At 41.0% G+C, this 16,294-nt stretch overlaps 1 protein-coding gene across 12 annotated transcripts in view; it reads left to right on the top strand.

The window, feature by feature from the left end:
* The window catches only part of AAMDC (adipogenesis associated Mth938 domain containing), a 51,307-nt gene that overhangs the window by 6,509 nt on the left and 28,504 nt on the right, over positions 1-16,294 (top strand). For 4 of the 12 annotated variants that reach the window (XM_063608677.1, XM_055094724.2, XM_063608678.1 and 1 more), the window contains exons 2-3: positions 13,392-13,596; positions 14,849-14,998. In XM_063608677.1, the coding sequence (XP_063464747.1) occupies positions 13,558-13,596; positions 14,849-14,998 (189 nt within the window). In that variant the 5' untranslated portion in view covers positions 13,392-13,557. Of the gene's footprint in view, positions 1-4,290; positions 4,412-13,391; positions 13,597-14,848; positions 14,999-16,294 lie in introns of all 12 variants that reach the window. The other 8 variants (XM_055094719.2, XM_063608680.1, XM_055094721.2 and 5 more) reach the window with 3 other exon arrangements.

A 16,294-nucleotide genomic window follows, 5' to 3' on the forward strand; every position in this document is an offset into this window, starting at 1 on the left:
TTCATGTTAAAAATAATAAACTAGGAAGAGAAGGGAACTTTTTCAGCCTGATTAAGAGCATTATGAAAAACCCATGCCTAATATATGGAATGCTGAAAACTAATTCCTCCCTCCTAAGGTCAGGAACAAGACAAGGATGTTTGCTATATCCACTTACATTTAATATTATACTGGAGGTTGTAGCCAGTGCAATGTGTCAAGAAAAAAATAAAAGACATCCAGATTGGCATGGAATAAGTAAAACAAGCTCTATCTTAAATTACTGATCTTATATGTAGGAAATCCTAAAGAATCCACAAATAAAGCTATTAGAACAAATAGACAAGCACGTTTGCAGGATACAAGATAAATACTCAAAAATCATGTGTTATTCTGTACATTAGCAATGAACAATCCAAAAATGAAATCAGACCAGGCACAGTGGCTCCTGCCTGTAATCCCAGCACTTTGGGAGGCGAGGTAGGTGGATCACTTGAGGCCAGGAGTTCAAGACCAGCCTGGCCAACATGGTGAAACTCCATCTCTACTAAAAAATACAAAAAACTAGCTGGGCATGGTGATGTGCACCTGTAATCCCAGCTACTAGGGAGGCTGAGGCAGGAGAATCACTTGAACTTGGGAGGCAGAGGTTGCAGTGAGCCAAAATTGCACCACTTCACTCCAGCCTGGGTGACAGAGCGCAACTCTGTCTCAAAAAAACAAAATACACAAACAGCAAAAAAATGATATCAATAACTCCATTTACAATAGAATCAGAAAATATTTAGAGATTTCTTAAAAAGAAATACAAGAATGAAAATTATAGACGGGTGCGGTGGCTCACACCTGTAATCCCAGCACTTTGGGAGGCCGAGGCGGGCGGATCACAAGGTCAGGAGATCGAGACCATCCTGGCTAACATGGTGAAACCCCATCTCTACTAAAAATACAAAAACAAAATTAGCCGGGTGGGGTAGTGGGCGCCTGTAGTCCCAGCTACTCGGGAGGCTGCGGCGGGAGAATGGCGTGAACCCGGGAGGTGGAGCTTGCAGTGAGCCAAGATCGCACCACTGCACTGCAGCCTGGGCAACAGAGCAAGACTCCATCTCGAAAAAAAAAAAGAAAGAAAATTATAAAACATTGTTCAAGGAAATTTTAAAAGATGTACATGGGAAGAAAACACATATTCATGGATTGGAAGATTTAATATTGATAAGATGCCAATACTCTTTAAGTTGAAGTACAGATTCCACAGATTCACTCTCCATCAAAATTCCAGCTGGCTTCTTTGCAGAAATTGACAAGTTGATCCTAATACTAATATGGAAATTCAGAGAACCCAGAATATCCAAAACAGTTTTTCAGATGATGAACAAAGTTGAAGGACTCACACTTCCTGGCTTCCAAAGTTACTACACAGCTACGGTAATCAAGATTGTGTGTAGTAATGGCATATGACAGACTGTGTCTCCCCCAGATTCATATGTTGAAGCCCTAACCCCTAATGTGACTGTATTTAGAGATAATGCCTATAGGAAGGAGTTAACTAAAGTTAAACAATGTCATGAGGGTGGGGCCCTAATGTGATACAACTGGTAATTTTGTAAGAACAGAAATAGAGAGCTCTTTCTCTTCACATGCATATGCCAAGGAGAGGCCATGTGAAGACACAGAGAGATGGCAGACATCTGCAACCCAAGGAGAAAGCCCTCACGAGATACCAGTCAGGCCAGCACCTTATCTTGGATATGCCAGCTGCAGAACTGTGAAAAATAAATTTTTGTTGTTTAAGTTACCAATTTATGGTATTTTTTATAGTAGTCAGGCTGAATAACAAATAGCCATTTGGGTCAATGGAACAGAATGGAGACTCATATATAAACCTATACATCTAGAGTAAATTGATTTAAAATAAACATACCAAGACCATCTAATGGGGAAAGAATAGTTTTTGCAACAAATGATGCTGGGAAAACTGGAGATCCACATAGAAAAGAATGAAGTTGAACCCCTAATTCATTCCATATAAATAATTCAGAATGTTTCAGACGACTACATTTGTGAGACCTGAAACTAAAACTCTTAGAAGAAAACAAGGGTAAATCTTTAAGACCTTGGATATGGCAATGGATTCTTAGAAATAACACCAAATCCACAAGCAACAAAAGGAAAAATAAATTAATAGACCTCATCAAAATTAAAAACTTGTGTGCTTTACAAAAACATGTATCAAAAAGTCAAGACCATCAGTCCAAACGTGGGGCTTAAGGAAGAAAATCAAGTCTGGGAACAGTTGTTCATGCTTGTAATCCCAGCACTTTTGGAGACCAAGGCCGGAGGATCACTTGAGGCCAGGAATTTGAGACCATCCTGGGAAACATAGTGAGATCCCATCTCTACAAAATTCTTTTTTATAGCCAGACATGGTGATGCACACCTGTAGTCCTAGCTGCTCAGGAGCCTGAGGTGGGAAAATCACTTGAGCCCAGGATTTTGAGGCTGTGGTAAGCTGATTGTGCCATTGCACTCCAGCTTAGGCAACAGAGCAAGACCCTGTACCTAAAAGAAGAAAAGAAAAGAAAGTCAAAAGACAACCTACAAAATAGGAAAAAATACATCCAGTAAGAGATTCATCTAGAATATGTTAAAAACATGTTGGGAGCTCAAAAGGCCAAAGGGATCATGACCAACTAAGCATTCCGCTGGAGGCTATATGATCAAACAGCAAACTGTTTATCATGAATGCAGAATGTGGGCAAACTGATACTGCCCTGCCACCAAAAGGTTTGCTGAGGGCCTCACTCCCTGGCAGTGGGCTCCTTAAAGTTATCTATTGAGAAATCTAGCGCCTATTGTTTGAAGAATGCAGTCTTACAAACCTGCTGTGAATCAAACTGCTGACGACACCCACCCCCCACCCACCTCCACTTCTTGCTATCTCTTTTGCCTAATAAATATGGAGGGCTGTGTAAAGCTCAGGGCCCTTGTCCACTAGAGGCAAGGTGCCCCCGACCCCTTCTTCCAAATATACTCTTTTGTCTCTTGTCTTTTATTCCCGCGTTTGCCCCCCTTTATTCAGTCCCATAGGTCCGTGTGGGTTACACAGTGGCACCCCAAACAGCAACAGGATTGAGTGCTCTACAAAAACACATGTCAATAATAAAAAAGACAAATAATTGGCATTTCACCAAAGAAAATATACAAATAGCCAACAAGCAAATGAAAAGATACTCAACATCATTGATCATCAAGAAATAAATAATGAAAACCACAATGAAATAGCACTTTATGGTTGGGCACAGTGGCTCATACCTGTAATCCCATCACTTTGGGAGACTGAGGTGGGAGAATTGCTTGAGTCCAGGAGTTTGAGACCATTCTGGGAAACATGGCGAGACCCTGTCTCTACAAAATATACCAAAAAAAAAAAAAAAATAGCCAGACATGGTGGCATGCACCTGTAGTCCCAGCTACTTGAGAAGCTGAGATGGGAGAATTCGTCGAGGCTTCAGTGAGCTGTAATCATGTCACAGCACTCCAGTCTGGACAACAAAGCAAGACCCTGTCTCAGAAAAAAGAAAGAAAGAAAAAAATACCACTTCACACCCACAATGATGGTTTGAAATTGGTGTTGACAAGGATATGGAGAAAGCAGAACCCTCATCACTGCTAGTGGAATTGCAAAGTTGTGGATCTGCTATGTAACAGTCTGATAGCTCCTCAAAATGATAAACATAAAGTTACTTGAACCAGCAGTTCCTTTCCTAGCTATACCCAAGAAAAATGAGCATATGTCCATGAAAAAATTTTTACATAAATGTTCATAACAAGCATTGTTTCTAATGTCAAAAATTGGAGACAACCCAATGGCCATTAGATGTTTAATACAGATTCTTTGGCTACTCCTTGAAATTCTTACTTAGTAGATCTCTGTTGGAGCCTAGGTATCTGCAAGCACATGATGTGATTATCATTCTGGTGTTCTGAGAACCAATCTTAATACACCCTGCTCTACCCTTACCTTCTTGATTTTACTCTCCCAAGCCATGCTTACTATGGGATGTAATTTCTTCCACACAACATGAAAGAAGCAGCCACCTTTCACATTACTTAGGTATCTTTTTTTTTTTTTTTTCTGAGACAGGGTCTCACTCTGTCACCCAGGCTGGAGTGCAGTGGTACGATCTTGGCTCACTGCAACCTCTGCCTCCCAGTTTCAAGTGATTCTCGTGCCTCAGTCTCCCAAGTAGCTGGGATTACAGACATGTGCCACCATGCCTGGCTAATTTTTGTATTTTTTTTTTTTTTTAGTAGAGATGAGGTTTCACCATGTTGGCCAGTCTGGTCTTGAACTCCTGACCTCAAGTGATCCACCCACTTCAGCCTCTCAGAAGTGCTGGGATTACAGGCATGAGCCACCACGCCTGGCCAGGTATCTTTTTAAATCTTGTATGAAATTATGTCACTGTTCTGTTGACAAACATCTTGTGACTTCATTTTCTCTAAAGTCCAAATCTCTTGACATACCTATGATATCCACCATAATCTGAACTCAATCTACCTCTCCAGCTACATCATGCACTATACTCTAATCACACTGACAATAGTTAACTGTACTTACAATTATAGGTTTGGAAGTGGCAATACACAAAAACCATCAACATCATATATTTCTGGCAGGGTTGAGTCTCATATATAAATTTATTCTTTGAGTTTATAAGTTTATAAAAAATGAAACTTCACAAATAGAGGAACTTTTTTTTTTTTGAGACGGCATTTCGCTCTTGTTGCCCAGGCTGGAGTGCAATGGTGTGATCTCGGCTCGCTGCAACCTCCGCCTCCCAGGTTCAAGCGATTCTTCTGCCTCAGCCTCCCCAGTAGCTGGGATTACAGGCATGCGCCACCATGCCCACCTAATTTTGTATTTTTAGCAGAGGCAGGGTTTCTCCATGTTGGTCAGGCTGGTCTGAAACTCCGGACCTCAGGTGATCCGCCCGCCTCAGCCTCCCAAAGTACTGGGATTACAGGCATGAGCCACCGCGCCTGGCCATAGAGGAACTTTTATATTTATTCTTCAAATGTATTTCCAGTATTTTGTCATGTAGTACCCTCTGTTTTAAGAAAAAAAAAAAAGTCCTCCTACTCCCCAGTTTTCCCCATATTTGCCTGCTGAAATTTTTTTTATACCCAGGCTTATAGTGATGTTGTCAAAGAAGAATTCAGTCCATTTGTGCTCTGTAACAGCAGTCCCTAACCTTTTTGGCACAAGGGACCAGTATTGTGGAAGACAGTTTTTCCACAGACCAGGACAGAGATGGTTTCAGGATGATTCAAGCTCATTACATTTATTGTGCACTTTATTGTATATATATGTGTGTGTGTGTGTGTGTGTGTGTGTGTGTGTGTATTTTTTTTTTTTTTTTGAGACAGGGTCTCATTCTGTCACCCAGGCTGGAGTGCAATGGCAGATCTCATATCAGTGCAACCTCAATCTCCGAAGTTCAAGCGATTCTCCTGCCTCGGCTTTGGAGTAGCTGGGACTACAGGCATTCACTACCACACCCAGCTAATGTTTGCATTTTTAGTAGAGACGGGGTTTTCGCCATGTTGGCCAGGCGGTTTATTTTTATTATTATTACATTGTAGTATATAATGAAATAATTATACAACTGACCATAATACAGAATCAGTGGGAGCCCTGAGCTTGTTTTCCTACAACTAGATGGTTCCATCTGGGAGTGATGGGAGACAGTGACAGATCATCAGGCATTAGATTTTCATAAGGGACTGTGCAACCTAAATCCCTCACATGTGCAGTTCACAATAGGGTTCACGCATCTATGATCATCTAATGCTGCTGCTGATGTGTCAGGAGGTAGAGCTCGGGCAGTAATGTGAGCCACAGGAAGTGGCTTACATACAAAGTATCACTCACTCACCTGCTGCTTACCTCCTGTTGTGCAGCCCAGTTCCTAACAGATCACGGACTGGTAGCAGGCCTGTACCCAGGGGCTGGAGACTCCTGCTCTATGAGTCTTCTCAGAGTTAATCACTATTCCCACTAACATCCCCTTGTACTTCATTTGTACCTATTAGAATGTTTATCAATACCTAACATTAAAATTCTCTACTCACCCTGGACTTAGCACAATCTGTTTTGTATTACAGTTAATCGTATATTAATACTTATCTATCATTCCATCTAGATTTTGACGTTTCTTCTTGAGGTCATGAAATGATTCCATTTATTTTTGAGTAATTCTACCTTCCTAATTATTTATTCTGCCAGCTCTTAGCACAAAGAGTTATACATGTTAGAAGCTCAAAAATGTTTCTTGAACAGAAATAAATTGAAAAGGCAACTGAAAGCAAATTCAAACTGTAGATGAAGAAAACTGCTTTTGAAACTAGTTACCACCATATATTAAGTAAAGTTGTCAACAGCAGAAAAAGTGTCCCATTATATGTCTGTTTTTTACGGTGCTTTAAATCTTATAATCCTAGACATAGTCATGCAGATTCATATATACTCCATACACAAACCAAGATTATAAATACTAATTCAATGAATAAAATGTAAATTACATATCAACAAATACAAATGGTAAACAAACTCACTTAATGGTTAGGGAAGCAATGGTTGCATTCCCAACAATGAACTAAACACTTTAGGTGGTTTTGAAGAAATTAGAAGATGCAAAGTTTCTACAGAAGTAAACACATAATGAAGATCAGAGAATCTCTTAATTATGATTTTATTATCAAACTGAGAAGGGCATGAGGAAACCATTACATCTTTTATGATGAATTTCATGGAGAAAGTTGATTTTTTTTTTTTTTTTTTTTTGAGACAGAGTCATGCAGTCTCGGCTCACTGCAACCTCCTCCTCCCAGGTTCAAGTGCTTCTCCTGCCTCAGCCTCCTGAGTAGCTGGGATTACAAGTACACACCACCTCGTTCAGCTAATTTTTGTATTTTTGGTACATATGGGTTTTCACCATGTTGGTCAGGCTGATCTCGAACCCCTGACCTCAGGTGATCCATCCACCTTGGCCTCCCAAAGTTCTGGGATTACAGACGTGAGCCACTGCACCTGGCCAAGAAAATGGATTTTAAGGGTAATTCAAATGGCTAGGAAAAGACTGATTAAGTACTTGCAGAAGAATGTTTCTAGTATCAAGATAAGGAGGTATAATGGAAAGGACATAACTTTTGACATCTGATGGCTTTAGTTTCAAATCTCACCTTTACCACTCAAACTGTAACATTATTGATAATTAATACTGAGAGTGGAATACGGAAGTTAAAAAAATGAATATTATCTCATGAGCTAAACCAGAGTAGTCCGAAGGGTATCCATATTTTTATAAAAAGTAACAACAAAAATCTGATTTATAAGGATAAATAATTATTTTGGAGACTAGTACTTCCTTAATACATATTCTCCCCTTGAAATCTCTACTTTTAAGCTGGGCACATTGCCTCTTAGAACAGATAGATCTAGCATTGTTTGCAATTGAGTGTGACCACATGACTGTATTCTAGCAAATAACATGCAAACAGAAGTATTCTCTGAAACCTTTCAGGAAATTTCTTAAAGGACACCAGACATATACCCTTTGCCCTGTCCCACTTTATCTCTTTATTCTGTTGCTTGGAACATGGATGTGATCGCCAGAGCTCCATATTAAACTATGAGAGTGAAGTCCTCATCATCAAGACTGTGAGGCTGAAACCTGGAAGCCACCTAATTCCTAGACTTTGGGATAACTACTATACCTGCCATATGTTGACTACCTCTGGACTTTAAACTTTGTCTTATTTAAGCCACTATGCTTTGGGGTATGTTAACTCATGTAGTGATTATGGTTTATTTTCTAAATCAGACTCATCTTCCTCGTTGATACTCCCAAAAAAGCAGCAGTGACATTTTATCTCCCAGGAAGTTGTTTTCCTAATAATAAATTCTATAATTTTCCTATGCATTTCCTTATTTAATAGTTGTTGAGTCTAAAGTTGGGGGCAGGCGTGGTGGCTCACGCCTGTAATCCCAGCACTTTGGGAGACTGAGGTGGGCGGATCGCTTGAGATCAGGAATTTGAGACCAGCCTGGCAAACATGGCGAAACCCTGTCTCTACCAAAATATACAAAAAATTAACCAGGCGTGGTGGCATGTACCTGTAATCCCAGCTACCAGGGTGGCTGAGGCACAAGAATCACTTGGAGGTTGCAGTGAGCCGAGATCATGCCACTGCACTCTAGCCTGGGTGACAGAGTGAGACTCTGTGTCAAAAAAGAAAAAAATAATAATAATAAAAATAAAGTTGGAGTAGAATGGCAAAGTGAATTGAAGAATACATGCTGTAGAGTCAGACAGACTTGGATTCAAATTCTCATTTTCTCACTTATTAGCTATATAACTTGGAACAAAGTTCTTAACCACTCTCCAATCTTGATGTTGTTGAGATAACAGATCTAAAATATCTGGTACATAGTAGGTTCCCAATAAATATTCCTTTTTTTCTCAATTGAATTTTAAGACCCAGTTCAAATACTATTTCCTCAAACATATTTATTTAATTTCCTACTTAGAAATTGCTGTGGACTGAATGTGCCCTCCCCACCAACTTCATACATTGAAGCCCTAACCCCAAAAACGACTGTAGTTAGAGATAGGGTCTTCAAGGAGGTAGTTAAAATTAAATGAGATCATAAGAGTCAGGCCCTAATCTAATAGGATGGGTGAATTTATAAGAAGAGAAAGAGATAGCAGGTGTGCCCATGCAAGCAGAAAAAGCCATGTGAGAAAACAGCAAAAGGCATCCATTTCCAAGCCAAAAAGGCCTCGCCATAAACCAACCAATCCTATTGGCACCTTGATCTTGGACTTCTGGTCTCCAGAAGTGTGAGAAAATAAATTTCTATTGTTTAAGACACGCAGTCTGTGGTATTTTGTAATGGAAGCCCTATCAGACTAATAAAGAAATCCTCAAAACATACTCGTTATGTCTCTCCTTATATCACTTTTTAAAAGTTACTTTGTTTTTTCTTAAGAAGTTACCCTGTGGCCGGGCGCAGCGGCTTACGCTTGTAATCCCAGTACTTTGGGAGGCTTAGGCGGGTGGATCACCTGAGGCTGGGAGTTCGAGACCAGCCTGAACAACATGGAGAAACGCCATCTCTACTAAAAATACAAAATTAGCTGGGCATGGTGGTGGGCACCTGTAATCCTAACTACTCAGGAGGCTGAGGCAGGAGAATCGCTTGAACCAGGGAGGCGGAGGTTGCGGTGAGCCAAGATCGCGCCATTGCACTCCAGCCTGGGCAACAAGAGCGAAACTCCATCTCAAAAAAAGAAAAAGTTACCTTGTAATTATATGTGTTTGTCTTCTCTACTGTAGTATTAGATCCTCAAAAACAGGAATCATGTTTTATGAATTTGTATCTTCCTTCCATAGCACCCATAACAATATATTGAACTTCTGTGTTATTTGTTTTTTGTTTGAGTTTTTTTGTTTGTTTGTTTGCTTGCTTGTTTTTTGAGACGTAGTCTCGCTCTGTCACCCAGGCTGGAGTGCAGTGGCACGATCTCAGCTCACTGCAACCTCCACCTCCCAGGTTCAAATGATTCTCCTGCCTCAGTCTACCAAGTAGCTGGGATTACAGGCACCCGCCAACACACCCAGCTAATTTTTGTTATTTTTAGTAGAGACAGGGTTTCACCACGTTGGCCAGGCTAGGGTCTCTTAACTCCTGACCTCATGATCCGCCTGCCTCGGCCTCCCAAAATGCTGGCATCACAGATGTAAGCCACTGCGCCTGTCCCTTTGGTTTTTGTTTGTTTGTTTGTTTGTTTTTGAGATGGAGTCTCGCTCTGTCACCCAGGCTGGAGTGCAGTGGTGCGATCTTGGCTCATTGTTACCTCCACCTCCTGCCTCAGCATCCCGGGTAGATAGGACTACAGGTGTGCATCACTACGCCCAGCTAATTTTTGTATTTTTAGTAGAGACAGGGTTTCACCATGTTGGCCAGGCTGGTCTTGAACTCCTGACCTCAAGTGATCCACCTGCTTTGGCCATCCAAAGTGCTTGGATTACAGGCATGAACCACCACGCCCAGCCCTCTGGTACTTATTTTTTAGATGGACATTCAGAAATTGAGCCTGGGCACAGTGGCTCATGCCTATAATGCAAGCACTTGGGAGGCTGAGGAGAGAAGACAGATTGCTTGAGCCCAGGATTTGGAGACCAACATGGGCAACATAGTGAGACCCTGGCTCTAAAAATAAATAAATAAATAAATAAATAAATAAAATTACAAAATTAGCTGGATATGGTGCCACACACCTCTAGTTCCAGCTAGGAACTAGCCTGAGGTGGGAAGATCACTGGAGCCCAGGGGCTTGAGGTTGCAGTGAGCTAAGATCACGCTACTGCACTCCAGACTGGATGAAAGAATGAGACACTGTCTCTTTGATATTAATAATAAGTTGAACTTGCAAAAATGGGTTATTAGTTATTAATGTTAATCAGAAGTAAGACTTTCTAATCGTCTTTAGTTGGAGATTAAATATGGTTAAGGAGACACATATAGGTGCCAAATTGACAAGACGTAGACTGTGACTGTTAGTTTTATGTGTCAACGTGGTAAGGTTATAGTACGGTTATTTAATCAAATACTAATCTAAGTGTTGCTGTGAACATACCTTGTAGATATGGTTAACATCTACAGTCAGTAGACTAGTGTATATATGAGATTATATCCTTGATACACTGAGTTGGCCTCTTCCAATCAGTTTAAAGTCCAAGCAAAACTGATGTTTCCTTGAAGAAGAAATACTGCCTCAGTACCATAACAACTCTTGCCCAAGGGTGAGCAGCTTACCAGTATTATCTACACATTTTTGGACTTGCCAGCCTCCAAAATTTTGTGAGCCACTTTTTTGAAACAAGTCTGTCAATATTTATAGTCATCTGCTTCTGTTTCTCTGGATAACCCTGACTGATACAAGTACCTTTTTTTTTTTTTTTTTTTTGAGACAGAGTCTCGCTCTTTTGCCCAGGCCAGACTGCAGTGGCATTATCTGGGCTCACTGCAAGCTCCGCCTCCCGGGTTCACGCCATTCTCCTGCCTCAGCCTCTCGAGTAGCTGAGACTACAGGCGCCCACCACTGCGCCCAGCTAATTTTTTGTATTTTTAGTAGAGATGGAGTTTCACCGTGTTAGCCAGGATGGTCTCGATCTCCTGACCTCGTGATCCGCCCACCTCGGCCTCCCAAAGTGCTGGGATTACAGGCATGAGCCACCGCGCCCAGCAATACAAGTACCTTTTACTTACTGTGCTTACCAGTGCTAGAATTTCTATTTTATTCCTTTTTGAAGTGTTTCCTTATTGAGATTCTGTATTTGCTGAGTCATTGTTACCATATTTTTGTTTATTTCTTTGTGCTTTATTTCCCTTATACTACTTTCTTTGAAGTCTTTGCTAAATGTCAGACTTCTGAGAATACTCAATTACTCAGATACAGTTTCTTTTTTAATTAATTAATTAATTTTTGGAGACAGAGTCTTGCTCAGTCACCCAGGCTAGAGTATAGTGGCAAGATCATTGCTCACTGCAGCCTCAAACTCATGGGCTCAAGTGATCCTCCTGCCTCAGCCTCCTGAGTAGCTAGCACTATAGGTGCAAAGCCAACACACCTGGCTTTTGTTTGTTTGTTTGTTTTTGTAGAAACCAGGTCTCCCAATAGGAATGCTTTTACACTATTGGTGGAAATGTAAATTAGTTCAACCTTTGTGGAAGACAGTGGGGCAATTCCTCAAAGACCTAGAACTAGAAATGCCATTTGACCCACCAATCCCATTACTGGGTATATACCCAGAGGAATATAAATCATTCTGTTATAAAGAGAAATGCACACATATATTCATTGCAGCACTGTTTACAATAGCGAAGACATGGAATCAACCCATATGCCCATCAGTGATAGACTGGATAAAGAAAATATGGTACCTCTACACCGTGGTATACTATGCAACCATAAAGGGGAACAAGATCATGTCCTTTGCAGGGACACAGATGGAGCTGGAAGCCATTATCCTCAGCAGACTAACACAGGAACAGAAAACTGAACACCACATGTTCTCACTTATAAGTGGGTGCTGAACAATGAGAACACATGGACACAGGGAGGGGAACAACACACACTGGGGCTTGCTGGTGGGGGTCAGGGGGAGGGAGAGCATCAGGATAAATAGCTAATCCATGTGGGGCTTAATACCTAGGTGATGGGTTGATAGGTGCAGCAAACCACCATGGCACACGTGTACCTATGTAATGAACGTGCATGTCTTACACATGTATCCTGGAACGTAAAAAAGATGTTACATGCATATAACAATTTCCAAGATATTGGAAAGCAAAAAAGCAAAATAAAGACCAGGGTTGATAGAATGTTATCATTTCTGTAATATTAGAGTATGGAGAGGGGGACAGTAAACACACACACACACAACACCCAGGGATTTGAATGATTAATGCACAATATACCCTTGAAAAGAAACATGAAAACTAGGTATCTGGGGTTCATGGGAGCAAGGAAACTTTCACTTTCTACTGTTTAGTACCTTTTGAATTAAAAGTATCTTTAAGTGGCTCACGCCTGTAATCCCAGCACTTTGGGAGGCCAAGGCAGGTGGATCACCTGAGGTCAGGAGACCAAGACCAGCCTGGCCAACATAGTGAAACCCTGTCTCCACCAAAAATACAAAAATTAGCCGGGCATGGTAGCACACGCCTGTAATCCCAGCTACTTGGGAGGCTGAGGCAGGATAATCACTTGAACCCCGGAGGTGGAGGTTGCAGTGAGCCAAGATCGCGCCACTGCACTCCAGCCTGGGCAACAGAGCCAGACTCCATCTCAAAAGAAAAAAAAGTGTTTAATGTATTTCTATTAGAAAAATAAAATTCTAATAAAAACATAAAAGAAACTGGGTATCCCTATGTTTCCCAGGCTGGTCTTGAAATTCTGGCCTCAAGTGAAATTCCCACCTTGGCCTCCCAATGTGCTGGGATTACAGGCATGAGCCACCACACCCAGCCCCAGGTAACAGTTTCAGTTTACTGAGTGTGGGTCATAGTTTTTGTTTATTTGCATGCCTTGTAATTTTTTGTTGAAGAGTGACATTTTAGATAACATATTGTAGGACAGTGTGGATGGCATCCAGCCTGGTGAAACAACTTTTCCCCCTGAAAGTTGTTCTTCTGTTTATTTATGTGTGTGGGTTTAGCCATTTGCCTATACTAAATGTCTTAATCCATTTTGTGCTTAATCCATGTTGTGCTCCTATAACTGAATACCTGAAACTGGGTAATTTAAAATTTATAATGAAAATAATTTTTTTTCTCACAGTTCTGGAGGCTGGGAAGTCCAAGACCAGTTGGCTCGCATCTGGTGAGAGCCTTCTTGCTGCATCATCCTATAGTGGAAGTCATCACATGGTGGAAGCGCAAAGAGAGGGCCATACTTGTCCTTTATAATGAACCTACTACTCCTGCAATAACAGCATAATCTATTCATGAGGGTGGAACCCTCATGGCCTAATCAGCTCTTAAAGGTCCCACCTCTTAATGTTGTTATAATGGCAGTTAAATTTAAACATGAGTTTGGAAGGGTGCAGACATTCAAACCATAGCACTAAACTAAATCTATGAATTCTCCCATGCAATATGTGTCTACTGAAGTCTCTGTTCTGTTAGGGTTTTTTCCTTGATTTTATTCTTAAACCCAGTTTCCCAAGATTCTCCTTGGTGTGTATATAGCTTAGTGTTCAGCCAAACATTAATTAAACATTTGGCTCAAACACCTTGAGGCAGTAAGACTTTCTCTCTCTACTGATGGATCACTGTGTGTACGGGGGAGTGCGTTCAAAGTCCAGCTGTTGTATGTCTTCACTGGCTTTTACATTCTGCAAGGCCCTCTTGAACCTTCTTGCTTATCCACTGTGTATGTGCTGAGGATCCATTAGCCCAGAATGTTTGGGTGTCTTGGGTCTATCTTCCAAATCTTTGATGCATATCCTTGCAGCCTCTGGTCCACTTGGGATATGTAGAGAGCTTATAAAGCCCCCTGTGGCTGTGTCATCCCTGGGAAATTCCTGTTAAATCCCACCTAGTTTGCCAATCCATAGCTTGCCTCAAATAAAAGGCAACATAAGGCAAGCAGAGCCACCTTCTATCCATGTTTGCTTGCCACTGAGATCACCTTTTTAAACTGATAATGGCTCCAACTCAAGTAAGCCTCCTTTGGCCATGGCGGCAAGGCTGTTCATTTTCATGTTCTGCCCCAACCTACTTGAACTTCACTTACAACAGAACTGGAGTGGTGGAATGGGGGTTGTTCCAGGCAAGAACAACAAAAAAAAATTGTCCTTATCTGAAATTCAGCGATCTTCATGAATAAGCATTTCTCTGATTGTGGTATATGCCTTTAATTTTATTTCTAGAGTGACAAATTTTTGGTTTTGACAGTTTTTTTCTAGCTTTATAGTTTCTTCTTGGGGAGAGAATATGTCAACCTCACTCCATCATGCTGAAGTAAATCTTCATCTCTTAATTTTATCTCTCAAACATATCCTAAGGATTCCCTCTGGAGCCTGATAAGTAATTGCAGTATCTGGTTTCTATGGTTGGATGATTCAGGATTCCAGGAATAATAGTTACTTTTTAGACCTCTAAAGAAGAAGTAACAACCACGTAAATGAAAAGATGCTTCTTAAATCATGGAGAATCAGGGCTTAGTATCACTATTTGCAAACTGTTTCAGCCTTACTTTATAACTGATTTAGTATATTTTTCTTTTAATTTCAGATTTCAGTGAAGTTCCTTATGACTTCCCCTGAAATTGCTTCCTTATCATGGGGGCAAATGAAAGTAAAAGGCTCTAATACAACCTATAAGGACTGCAAAGTATGGCCAGGGGGCAGTCGGACTTGGGATTGGAGAGAAACAGGAACTGAGGTAAGATATTAGTCTTTGGTTGATACTACATGAGGCTGACCAAGTGATTTCCAACTTCCTAAGCTGCAATGACTAAGTGAAAAACTATTTCTCTTGTGTCTTTTTGAGATAGAATTCATATACCATTAAATTCACCCTTTTAAAGTATGCAATTCAATGGACTTCTTATATTCAATGCCCCTGTAGTGACATTATAGTGACTTACATTCATAAACTTGTACAACAGTTACCACTGTTAGTTCCAGAATATATTTATCACCTCAGAAAGGAACCACATAACCACTACCAGTCAGTGCCCATTTACTACCACTCCTAGCCCCTAGAAATGATTAATCTACTTTCTGTTGTTATAGATATGCCTATTCTGGATGTTTTCTATAAATTACATCATTCAGATATCTTAGGTGTGTTCCTAGGAGTGGATTTCTGGGTTATATAGTGTTTAACCTTTTGAGGTACTGCCAGACTATCTTCCAAGGCACCCGCACCATTTTACATCTCCACTAGGAATATAGGAAGGTTCCAGTTTTTCCACATCCTCCTCAACACATTGTTCTTTTCATTGTTTTGTTTTTATTAGAACCATCTTATTAGGTGTGAAGTGTTGTTCTCATTGCGGTTTTTATTTGCATTTCCCTGCATTTCCTCAAGTATTCTCAGTGTGCCATTCCCAAGGTAGAGCCTCCTTTCCATGAGTGTAAGTTGGGCAAAACAAGGGAGCCTCTACCTTTTGACCCCACTCACCTGGGATGTAGCCTCAACAACAGAAAGATGGGGGCAGGATGAGAGGCACTAAAGTCCTGCTCCTCCTGGGAAGGAAGCCTTCCAGCTAGATGCTGAGGGGAGAAAGAGTCTTGTGTTCTTGGCTATGGCAATCTGGAGAGTAGTCTCTGCCTCACAATGCGGATGGGGCAGGAAGGCATTTATCTTGACGCCTCCACTGTACATGTGCACAGATTCTTACCTGTCTTACCAAATATCTCAATGAGTTCTGGCTTCTATAAAAAAATTGTCATAGACTGAGTGCCTTAAATAATAAACATTTATTTCTCACAGTTCTGGAGACTGAAAGTGTGAGATTAGGATGCCAGCATGGTTCTGGTCCTTGTATTAGTTCATTTTCATTAGTTCATTTTCATGCTGCCGATAAAGACATAACTGAGACTGGGGAGAAAAAGAGGTTTAATGGACTTACAGTTCCACACGGCTGGGGAGGCCTCACAATCATGGCAGAAGGCAAGGAGGAGCAAGTCATGTCTTACATGGATGGTGGCAGGCAAAGAGAGCTTGTGCAGA

The sequence above is a fragment of the Pan paniscus genome, chromosome 9 (genome assembly GCF_029289425.2).
Source record: "Pan paniscus chromosome 9, NHGRI_mPanPan1-v2.0_pri, whole genome shotgun sequence".
Classification (NCBI taxonomy): Eukaryota; Metazoa; Chordata; class Mammalia; order Primates; family Hominidae; genus Pan; species Pan paniscus.